The sequence below is a fragment of the Squalius cephalus genome (genome assembly GCF_949319135.1).
Source record: "Squalius cephalus genome assembly, chromosome: 13".
In the NCBI taxonomy this organism is placed as follows: Eukaryota; Metazoa; Chordata; class Actinopteri; order Cypriniformes; family Leuciscidae; genus Squalius; species Squalius cephalus.
The window spans coordinates 14,733,991-14,746,491 of record NC_137134.1 but is presented as its reverse complement, the minus strand read 5'-3'; the positions used below and the strand labels follow the sequence as shown (position 1 = coordinate 14,746,491).

Sequence of the window (12,501 nt, the reverse complement as noted above, 5' to 3'; positions counted from 1 at the left end):
CTTCTGACTACAGCATTGATTTGTTAGTCAAAAGTAATAACTGAATAAAAATAACATCTACATAGCATGTGTATGCAAATTACCAGACAAAAGTCCTAATTTACTGACAATGTCTCTGTGAAAGCAGAGGGGCCAAAAATAATGATTTCTGTCTGCGTCATTTAGCTGAAGAAAGTGAACAACATCCATATTAAACATTCCTCAAGCCAAACAGACACTGTTAACTATAACACGCTTTGAATGTAAGGGAAAATAGCACTGAGCGTCGTCTGCACAACAATGAAATGAGATGTTATATTTTCTAAAAATTGCATATAAAGGGAGGAGCATGTATAGTGAAAATAAAACTGGACCCAGAATTGAGCCTTGTGGTACCCCAGGTACGGTGCACGAGATGAAGAACAATCTCCACAGATTAAGTGGTATATATAGTGTGTTTTTGAAAGAAGTCTCTTAAGCTCACAATGGCTATGGGCCTATTTATTTAATCAGTACAGTAAAAACTGTAATATTGTGAAATATTATTATATAAATTGTAATTTATTCCTGTGATCAAAGCTGAATTTTCAGCATCATTACTCCAGTCTTCAGTGTCACATGATCCTTCATTCTATGAGGATTTGCTGCTCAAGAAACATTACTTATTATTATCAATGTTGGAAATTGTTGTGCTGCTTAATATTTTTGTGAAAACCATGATACTTTTTTCCAGGATTCTTTAAAGAATAGATAGTTCTGAAGAATAGCATTTATTTGAAATACATTTTATTCAAACAATGTAAAAGTCGTTACTGTCACTTTTGACTAATTTGCTAAATAAAAGTATTAATTTCTTTTTTTTTTAAACTTACACCCCCTCCCCCCAGCTTTTGAATGGTAGCTTTATATATTTGTAATTATTCTTAGTAAGACCTGCCAGACATCCACAAAACACACACACACACACAAAACCCAAAACAAAACAAAACCCAAAACAAAACAGTGCGGCCTAAGACACAGGCTCAAATAACAAAGTCATGTTGCATGAAATCCAGGGCTGTGTTGTTTTCAAACGGATTGCATCATAAAACATACACGTAATAGAAATCTGAGTTACATGGGAATAAAGAAGCATAATACAGTATTAAGTTAGGCTTTTGATGAATTTACAGTGAATTTACAACCAATTTACAATGGAATTTACTTGGAAAAACCATTAAGAGCAGAGCAGCAAGTTCAAGACGTTTGTGAAACATGATCATGTAAACGTCTTAAATGAATATGGGTGTGTAAAATGCACATGACGAAATGAGAAATGTTCTTTACAGTATACAGGGTAGCGCTGTATTTTATTTACGGACAATAATGAAAAGTTGGCTGTAAGAGATAGAAGTGTCCATGAATCTGGGCCGACACTTTGATGCTGTCTGTGTTTTGTCAACTGAAAGTTTTTTTTTTTTGGAAAGACGTTTCGATATGGTGTCTAACCACAATTTGACGGCTTCCTAACGTTGGGGTGAACCTGTCCTGGTTTATTAAAGTATTGAAGTGAAAGCAGTGAGATCATTGCAGGGTCCATCTAGTGCCTCAGTAACCCGAGCAGAAAGACTGCAGCCATCATGAAGGACAGGACCATCCTGCAGGGGACCAGCATCAGTCCTGCCTTTCCAACTGAAAAAGGAAGATATTCCAGGTTTAAAAGTGAAAAACACTTTTCCATGACGTAAATGTTGATAAACAAAGAGTTCAGGCTTACTTGGAGTGCACGTCTTTGATTCTTTGAACCCACCCATCTTGTCACTGGTCTTAACTGAGCTCAGCTTCTGTTGGCTCACTTCACCTGGAAAACAGGTTGTTACAACATCATTGTTTCTATCCATTTAACTTTTGGTCATTTCTAATGATTTTCCCCACAGTTTTAATCTATTAAAGTTTGTTCATTTTTATGATTTAAATAGGATTTTTCAAATTTCAAGGCAAGACACCTCAGGTGAATAGAGTAAAAAAAGAAGTAACTAATAGATATCATCATACTTCACCAGTTGATTGCTTTAAGTAAGAATTGCAAGTATTTTTTGTATAACCAGTTTTCTAAAAAGATATGTTTAAATAATTAAATATCGTAACATTGGATAAAGCTAGGTTCAAAATTCTTAAGAGTCAAGAGTTTTTACAGAAGGGATTTTTTATATATATTTATATCACTCCATAAATCAGGAAATACTGCCAACAGCCAGAAACAAATGCAATTGCACTAGGAATAAAATGTTGTATAAAATTAAGCAAATGATATATGAACAAACCCCTCATTAAAAACATTGAGAATATAAATAAAACTGTAAAGTTTGGTGTATTTAAGTTCTACTGTGGATGAGAAAAAAATATATAATTTTGAGAAAACAGTTTTTTAAAATACATGTCCTATTGCAACTGAAATCTACAGATGCAAATAGATAAAGTGCAATAAAATAAACACTTAAAATGCATTTGGATGTTTTCTTTGCACTAGTTTCAAACATGTTATGAAAAGCCAAATAGCCCAAAATCTCAAAATTGACCAGTGCATGAAAAAAACCTGTTTTTCCAAGTGTCTTGCAGTTTTTTTTGACCAGTCATCTTAAAATATGATAATGATCTTTTCAACTACGCCCTGTAGAGAACTACAATGCCATTTCTACTATATTTAGCATGCAAACACATTGCAACCCCCCACAACTCAATCACAACATTCACCCATCACATTTTCTTAAAAAAATGAAGTATAGTTCAAAAAGTTTCTTATAAAACACACCATCTAAAAATACAAATAAAAAATAGAACACTTTAGTTTCTATTGCCGTCCTGTGGTATAGACCTCTGTCATATACCGCTCTCCTGTTTCACCACGTCTCTATGCTCCACCAGCGCATCAGATTACCGCGCAGTTTCCCTTTTTTGTGTCTTTTGAATGGACTGGATTGTTCATTGTTTTGACAGAAAAAGCATAATAAGTCAGTTCAGCAGAGGAAAGCGATAACTGCAATAATATATGAAGAGACACACCCAGACCCTCAAAAGATCTAATACAAGTGGGACTCTTTTCTGTCATACAATATATGCTTATTATTACTGTATAACAATATTTATTGTTAGCATTATTTCCACATCATTGAACACTGAGCTATTTTTAATCGTTAGGCTATGAAAACATGCGTCAGATCTCACAGTTTTTTTCTCACGCTATGAGCGCCACATGTCCTGTGAAGCTGAATACAACAAAAGTCGCAGAAAAGTCGCTTCATATTCTTTTGTTTACCTGACACCAGATAAGTGACCTCCTGGCATTTCCCGTCAGACCTTTGTGAAGGAGACCCAGGTAAGATGGAAATTCTGGATATGGGGAGGGCTAGCGCATCTGCCACTCTCTTACGGAAATCATACCTGCACACAACAGTCAACGTGCCATAATAAATCTAATGGATGACTTTAGATTATTTTTATGTGATATAATGGATCCAAATATCAATATCATCACAACATGTCATGTACTAAAAACTTTTATAGAAAGGTGACATATCATGTGTTAAAGAAAACCAGGAGTCATTGTGTAATGTCAAGAGTCATTGTCATCTGTAAATGAGTGTGTGTTTCTTTTTGAATTATAATAAACATTTCCCATCCATGATGTTTTTGATTGTTGACTTAGTTATTTCTATTTTTACACACAGCAATCTAATTATCTAAGTTTTGCTCTTCCTTGTTGATTTTTTTGTTTTTCTCTGTGAAATGTCCTGATATTCTTAGTACAGTTATTGATATATAAACACCAATTTATATCATGATGCATCATTACATGGGCCATGACATGACAAATTCAAGTAGTTATTTAATACAGTGAAACATGCAATTTTAACCTTAAGGATCTACAGTACTTCTACCTAATCTAATCCTTAAAAACTAGATTTTAGTTAATATTTTGAACGTAAAAAGCATGAAGGACACTTCTGTATTTTTGAACGCACCTGCTGAAGGACGCCTTTTTGGGGAAGATCTGCATGGCAGAAGGGGATTCTGAGTGAATATCTGCACATGTAGTTGTGGTGCTATTGAGTCTGAGAACTAGTGACCTCTGGACAACTGGGGGTAAAACAATGAGACAATTTCTATGTTAATCGTTATGTAGAATTTTATTCCAACGCATGAAGATACAATGTGCATGTAATGCAAGTGTGAAAGTTATTCATATTTGCTACCTGTGAAGTCTCCGGCCAGCTGCAACAGAATGTCATTGTACAGTTGTCTCTTTGTGAGACTTATGGATCCATGTCTGCCCGTCAGATCTCCAGCCAAACAGGACAGAGCCCTCATCTGAGAACAGTTGTTCATCTGAGAGACAATTATTCTGTCTTAATTATTTTGCATGATGTATTCAAAAATGTATATGTAGCATTTGATGAGAAAATAGTTCATCTTCTCTCACATTTGTAATGTTGAATGGATTAAACATTTCGTCTTCCCCCGGACATGAACCATCTGGCGCCACCGGGTCATCTGCAATGTACCAGGAAGCCTCTGCAAACTAGAAACCAATAATAAAAGTGGTCACATTCAATTAAATAAAATTTTATTACGACAGCTAACATGACTAATGAAAAATCGGATAAAATCGAACTTACTTTTAATGGTTGCAATGCCTGTAGATCCACCTCTAACCTAACGTCACCATAGCTGCCATCTGGAAAGGTCTGTTGGTACTAAAAACATGTACAGTGTATCACTTAGCATTAATATATTAAAATAAATAATAAATACAATATCTCATTTTTTTTTAAAATATAGGCTATATAAATATTTTTTTGGTATATTTATTTTAAAATAAATTATTATAAATATATATTTGTAAAAATTATACAATAATATATGTAATGATTACTGTATAAGCAATATTTTTTGGTAAAAAAACATTCAATTGTATTATTATATTATGTATTGTATTATGCATCCTAATGTGCTGGAAAACAACAATAAATATCCTGGGGTATTTTTTCATTTTATATTGCTGCCCATTAAAGGGTTAAGTAAAGTTAAATTGTTGCCTTGTTTGACCACTCTGAATTCAAAAACTAATGAAGAACTTGAAAAAATCAAGTAGAACTAACAAATTGCTCGACAGGGGAAATGGATGGAAGCAAAGCTTTTTAACCATTTTTTATGACAAATGCTTCAATGCACCAGATGCTCTAGACAAAATGTGTTATACATATAAAATTATAATTTTTTGTAGTTGTTGTAAATCATGTGAGTCGTTCTTCCGCACGCAACACCAAGACCACAAGACAGCTGCAGGTCTGTTGTGCGGCATGTGACAGATCCATCTGCCTGTGGTAGAGATGAGCGTCATACCGTCCCAGCAGGACAAGAGCTGTACCCCTGCACAACCACAGCCTCACCCAGTTACCCCTCACCACCCCTTCCTCCTCCATCCAGCATTATTAGCAGTGTCATCTTTTTGTGGCAGATTTAAAGTGACGGTAGATTTCAAGCCACTTTATGGTGAGAGAGAGATAGATGAGGACGACACTTATTTTTTACAGTTCCCTCTAATTTAGTAACAATGGAAAAAGTGGAAGCAATTCAAAATAGACAAATTTGTAGCAACACCTTAGATCCTGGCAACCACCCAGAAAACCCTACCATCATGACGATTGAGTTTTGAACAGGCAAACACCTAACCTATAAAAATCTACTTATATTATTTATTCTTAAAAACTTCTATATTAGATTTGCTATTGTTTTTACCATCATCACTGTCCCAGTTACTTCCCCACTGAACATGGCCTCAGCGATCACCCAATTTCCATCTGGGGTGTTCTCTGCTGAGATATCTGTACACCTCATTCTGTAAATAGGGAAAGACAGAAACCATTTTAAGTTATCCATGTTCGAGTAAATTGCACAGGATTCTTCCCACATTCCTACAGTAGGCGGGTCACAGAAATCTGGTGTATTGTATAAATAAACATTATGAATGATGTGTGTAGAGGAATGAGCTGTGTGAATCTTCCCACGCATACTTTTCATGACAGGATGGATATTAGGTATTTCAGATATCTGACTCCATAATTATTCTAAATAGCTTTACACAAAACTGACATGAGGTTTTTTATCCGGAATATACAGTTTTTACAAAAAAAATGTTAAAAGTTGACAGTCTCACTGCTGTCTCAATGTGGCAAATGTGCCAGACTTTGACACACTTAATGAGGAACCGAGACAAAATGCAGAATTGGGAATTGTATCACAACCTGCACCTGCAGTTGTTTTCCTATGTATGGTTCTGCTTATAAATAGATTAAGAAGAAGCAAACTTATCCCTTATATTTATTTTAAAGTTCAAAATGTCGTGAAAGGCCAAATGCCAGATGACTGTTTTGAGGATGTATGATTCATAAAAGAACTAACCTTGAGCCGTTGTTATAATGTATGACCAGTGACCGGCCAATGATGCTGTTCGGACCTGAAAGTGGCATATTACCATCCATGTACTGGTTCTGAAAGTTGTTCTGACCCGTCAGTGATCCAAACTTCCCACTGATGTCTCCAATCTCATACTGGTCGACTGTGCCAATCCCTGGAGCTGGAGATGAGGATACGTTCACAGAAAACGGGTTGAAGTGCCCCATGATGTTACTGTCGGAGCAGGGTTCCTGTGCGCTCTTGATTGGAAGAATATGGACGTGGTAGCCACTAGCTCTGCTGTTAAGCCCGGTGAAGGAGATATTTAGGATTGTTGGCCCTTGAGGAGAGACTTGGGAGAATCGGACTTGACCTTCAGAAGATTCAGGCCCGTACCAAGAACTTGAGCGAGCAGAGGGAAAGCGGAACAAGGTGATGTTCGCGCAAGCGATCCGTAGAGGCGTTTGGTTTGGACCATGTATCACCAAGGAACGACCAATCATTCCAGACATCCAAGAGGTTGTGTCAGTAAAAAAGTTCTTGGTAGCCACCGTACCCATCTCAGACTGTAGGTCGAGAGTCTTTTGCTTGCCAGCGATATCCCCAACTTCACAGGCAAAAGGGCTGTCAGGACCACAGTTAACAGTGTATGCACTCACCGTTGTGTCTACGTAGAATGGGTTCCAGTGTCCTCCAGTGGACAGACAACATGCCTGGTCACTGTCTGTCTCTGTGCTGATGGGATAGATGTGGACGTGCCAGTTGTGATTTAGTGTAGAAGGTGCAGAGAGTTGTGCGTAAGATAGGTCCATGAACACAGAGACATCAGAATATGGGTCACCACTGAGCTGGGTGAACAGGACCGTCCCCACAACCGGTCCACGAAAGGCCGCCTTGGCGACAGTCACTTCGCCGGGGTAGCCTATACTTGCACAGGCAAATCGTGTCGTATTGGGCAAGTGTATCACGACAGATCGACCCACAATGCTATTCCACCCAAACAGAGGTAGGTTCCAGTCAGTTAAAGTGGCCTGAAAGTTACTCGCATCCTCCAGAGAGCCATGTCTGGCACTCAGATCTCCGACCTCAAAGCGATCATGCGTGGATCCTCTTGGTGGCGGATACGCCGGTGCCATAACATTCACATTGAAGGGGTTCCAGTGACCCCCAACATTGTTGTTGCTGCAGCTGCTATCCGAGGGAGATCTCATCTGGGGTAGGGGAAACTGATGAACGTGGTACGGCCCAACTCTTCTGTCCAGGTTTGTCAGGTTAACAGTGATGGTGGTGAGATCGAACGGAGATGATTGATGGAAGGTGAAGTAGCCTTTAATCCCTTGCATGTTCAGGACAGCACTGACAACCTTCAGTTCAACGCTTCGGATCTCTGCACACGCGTAGCTTGAGGTCAAGTTGAGAACAGCGAAGCGGACACCAGAACTGAGAGCGGAGATTTCCAACCGAGACTTCACAGGTTCTAGAGGTGATCCCACACTCAGAAGGCCCAGCTTTGTAAGACTCTTGGGATCCAGACTACCAAGAAGTGTAGTGCAGCTGGTGGCAGTGCTTTGTGATACTAAAATTGTGACATTTGTAAAAGTCCTGGTTTGATTGATAGTTCTTAGATCTGAGAGAACCCTCGCCCCTGTTTCTCCTGTCACTTGCCGGATGAAGATGTTCCCACCCACGGGACTGAAAAACCGTGCCTGCCACGTTCTGACCGGGGACTCTGACATGAGTCCGGCACAAATCCTTGTGCCGTTACATGTCTCCACCAGCACTGAGAGGGCTTCCAGACTAAGGTGCTGTTCAAATAGAGCGGGCACATTCACCACAGCCTGGGGAGTACTTACAGAAAAGGTGAAAACACTGTCTCCTATGTATGACTTTTGACAGGGTGAAGCAAAATGGCCGTACATAACAGGGAACGTAGTGAGGGAGATATTGAATGATGGACACGTTCCGGTTCCTGTGAGATTAACAGTGGACTTCAGCTCTGTGGAGTCAAAGCTGATCCAACCAGTGATCCCCACCATGTTGAATTCAGCCCGATACCGCACACAAGAGGCACAACCTAAACACAGTCAATGGAATAATCAAAATATCAGGAGTTCAAATTAAGCACATTCATTCTTTTCAGGAAGTCTACAAACCATTTATGACTTAAAGCGTTTAATTTTAGAAGATCACATGCAGATATATCAAACAGATCAGTCAGATTCCAGTGTGAGATTAGACATGTTACTCATGTCAACACCTCATCTGTTATACCAGAGGTCTTCAACCCTTCAACACGCTGTCCTGCAGAGTTTAACTCCAACCCTATTCAAACATACCTGGACCAGCTAATCAAGCTCTTCAGGATCGCTTAAAAACCACAGTTGTGCTGAAGCAGGTTGGAAATAAACTTTGCAGGACAGTGGGTCCCCAGGAGAAGGGTTGAAGACCTCTGTGTTATACTTTTTTAGACGCCAATAACGCTCATTAAAGGACAATATTATTAGCTTAGGATGTGCTCAGGTGACAGGTGGGTTCAGGTGTCACATTTCTAAGAGATTCTCTAAGAAGAACTTAGGGAGTGTCCGGCTGAATTCTGTGAATTGTGTGGTTTAACACATAAATAAATAATGTCACAGTCGAGCTGAGTCATACTGAACAACAGTGATCCATACAAAAAAGTAAAGTTTTCAGCTATGCAAAACTCCCATTCATAAAAAAATATCAAAGACATGAAAGCATGATTTGACTTTTTCAGCACTTTCCACTGTGTAATAGGTGTGAAGGTTAAATTAAAATTTTAACTCATACACCGTAACTAAGGATACAGGTTAACTATGTTAACTTAAAAAAGAGGGCTTAGAAATTACCAATATTTTTAAGTGTAGTAAAAAATTAGCATGTACATTCTCTCACATTCATCAACCTTGAAGTTTGTTTGTAGTGCCTGTTATGCATTTAGCATCACGTTATACCTTATGAAACACTATAGGTATCACATACAAACACTAGATATCACCAGGTATCACAAGGTCACTGAATAATTTAACAATTGTTAAACAATTACAGACTGTCAAATGCTAATACGCTAACTAAGAATGTATAATATCTTACAGTGACACAATATGATGCAAATCATTAACTTTACCCTTGACTTTGCAACAATTTTCCAGAAACTCAAAGTTGAGAGACCACACACTTTGAACATGCAGTGTTGGTTATTCAAATCCATATATTTTTGGGTTTAAAAAAAAAGAAAAAAAGAGAGATAGTTGGCACTTACCCCACAGGATGAACAGGGTCAAAGCTCTTGGCAGCAACATGTTACCAGCTGTTGTTTATGTGTGAGTTTGCAAGCAAGAGGTAGAAAGAGTTATAGGCAGTTGTGTGAGTGGTTTCACAAGGGAAGCCCTCTGCGTGTGTCTATAACCTTCAGTACTAGAGTAGTCTGATGTGTGCATGTGTGTGTATGTGTGAACTCCTCAATGTCTCAGTGTGTAGCCGGATTGAATGAGACTGTGGCTTGTCTCTTCTATAGTCTCCAGGGAGGGCATGTAGAGGGAGTGGCTTCTCAACATCCTGCGTTCACGCTTTTCTTGACATAGACACATAACAGCTGACACAACATACACTAAGCATCACTTAAAACCATGGAAATATTGCAGGTTTTCCCCAGAATTAAGGTTTATGGAAGTGATGAACACACTAAAGGAAAATAAATCTCAACATTTTGGTGTTAGGCATAGATTAAGGAGCAAATTTAGTAATTGAAACCTACGATCATTGGTATTTTTTTCTACTTTTCTGTTTCTTGCTGTTTGATTTCTCCTCAAAGTGGCCAATACAACAACATTTTCCTGATAAATATAGGAGCCGTAGGATTTATTTTTGGCAGGAGCTTCTCCAAGATGCTCTTGAGGTTCTTCAACTGGTGCTATTTTTGATAATGACTGTTGAGGCCTCAATGAGGAGATGTGATGCAGACAACAGTCCATTTAAAGACACTCATTTTTGCTATGGAAAGATTCACATTATTATGGTTAATTATAGCTGGCGTATACACAAGAAATATGGTGACTAAACAAGCAGTCCACAAATAAAGAAGCTGCTTCTAATCTTTGGTTCCCTTATGATCATATCTCCACTTTCACTTCATTATTAGAATGAGAGCAGCTATTCTTTCATCAGATGACCGTTCTGCTCATTAAACAGACGGCCGTGTTTCATTTCGGGCTTATCTGTCATTTCAAGGATAAGTTTCATATCAGGTTATTATGATATTGTCATAAAAGGACATACAAGTGTACAAACACATACAGACACTAAAGTTTATGTTTTAGAATAGTGATGTTATGGTTTGTGCTATACTTCAGCATTATGATATTGACAATAATAATGAGGTATAGGCATAACTACACATTTAATTTCAGGACATTCACATACATAAACTCTGAATCGTAGTAATTCACAACTTCTTTAAAAAATTTACAAAAATCATAATCCTACGCAAGTCAAGATGGGTTCAAATATTTATAGATAGGTTATACATATAAGTAAATACTGTAAATATTGTATGGAACCGTATTGTATAGATCATTTGTTCTGATTATTTCATCAGAATCCGTTGCTTCCTTAATCTCTTGAACATGACGTATAGGTCCAACTCAAGTTTTACCTGGTGTCACATGATGTGATTATATTACCTTAATGCTCTTCTCAGGTAGGCGAAGTTGTTATTTCATCATCAGAAGATCAGACAAGCTGTCAATATGCCAATCTGTCACTATACTCTGTTTTTCATTGATATAAATTGCTGATTTACTGATTAATAATAATTGATTTGCTGATTTACTCATTTTATTCAATCATCCATTTAGTTATTTTTTATGTGTTTTTTTCAGACTGTGTATGTTTGATTACAAATTATTTTAAAATATAATAATTTTAATTAGATTAAATAATTAGGAATGTTTCTGGTTCTGCATCTAATGTATCTCTAAATGAGGTAGAACATGCAGCAAGTCTATGATAGTAGAAAAAAAGTAAATTTCAAAGGTCATTATTGACAGTTCGAACAATGTCAATATTGGCAATAAGTTTTTCTTAATAGGAAAAGTACACTCTGTATACTCCATAACACAGTTCACTATAGCAGTGTTGATGAGAATAACTGTGAATTTAATCATTAATAACAGTTGAAGCTATATTTTAGACATTATTTCTGTGTATAGGTTCTCTGCTGCCATCTGCAGGTTGTTTATGATCGTTCACAGTGGTGTGTCACCACACCCTACAGAAAACAGTGCAAAATTTGCATCAACATAGCATATCTAAGTAGTAATAAAAAACGTTAAAAAAAGAGTAATTTAAAATTAAATTACGTTCAATTTACTGAACAAGGAGCATCATCCCGTGAAGTGTTTAAACCCCAGCAGAAATACATGCTGCTGTTTCCATTTGAGACTAAGAAAACTATGAGAAACTGACATACATAAAACGATTGGTAATGGTATGTGGTTTAAGGTTAAACCTCCACTTTAGACAAAGGTGAGAGATTCTGTTTGTCATTGGGTGTCAAATAAACAAGTGACCAACTAGTGGAACACGTTTCTGGTTTTTCTTTAGCACTTCAGTTGAGTTTAACCACAGTATAGCCTGTAGATTAAAAATTCAAATCTATATATGTAACATTTATATGTAGTGATCCACAGTGATAGTAACATAATTATTAATATACATATTAATATATTTCATCTAAAAATTATATAAAAATCCTTAATAATAATAATTTAAAATAAAATTACCATAGAACACCAATGTATAAGTCAACAACATTAAAATAGAAACTGTACAAAAACAAAGTGTGACTCATGCATTTCCAAAGATCCTTTTAGTTAATTTATTGAAGAATACAAACACATTTTTAAATTTACTTAATGCAACTAAAGTACTAGGTCTTCTAGACGTGATAACTGAAAGAACAATAACCAATGAATGTGATAATGATGCTTAATCTGTGTCTTTGTTCATAAAATCCTTAAATGATGGTTACACATAATTTACTTTATTGTGATGGCATTTTGTTTGGGT

At 37.0% G+C, this 12,501-nt stretch overlaps 1 protein-coding gene across 1 annotated transcript; it reads right to left on the bottom strand.

Annotated features, from left to right (window-relative positions):
* Positions 1–721: 721 nt before the first annotated feature.
* cusr (Copper-only SOD repeat protein) lies at positions 722–9,914 on the bottom strand. Its single transcript, XM_079889888.1, has 10 exons — positions 9,695–9,914; positions 6,421–8,488; positions 5,758–5,857; positions 4,635–4,712; positions 4,439–4,537; positions 4,212–4,344; positions 3,981–4,095; positions 3,275–3,399; positions 1,736–1,819; positions 722–1,650 (listed from the first exon to the last, which is right to left on the bottom strand). The coding sequence occupies exons 1-10, from the start codon at positions 9,732–9,734 to the stop codon at positions 1,559–1,561; spliced, it is 2,934 nt and encodes a 977-aa protein (XP_079746014.1). The 5' UTR covers positions 9,735–9,914; the 3' UTR covers positions 722–1,558.
* Between the last annotated feature and the right edge of the window lie 2,587 nt (positions 9,915–12,501).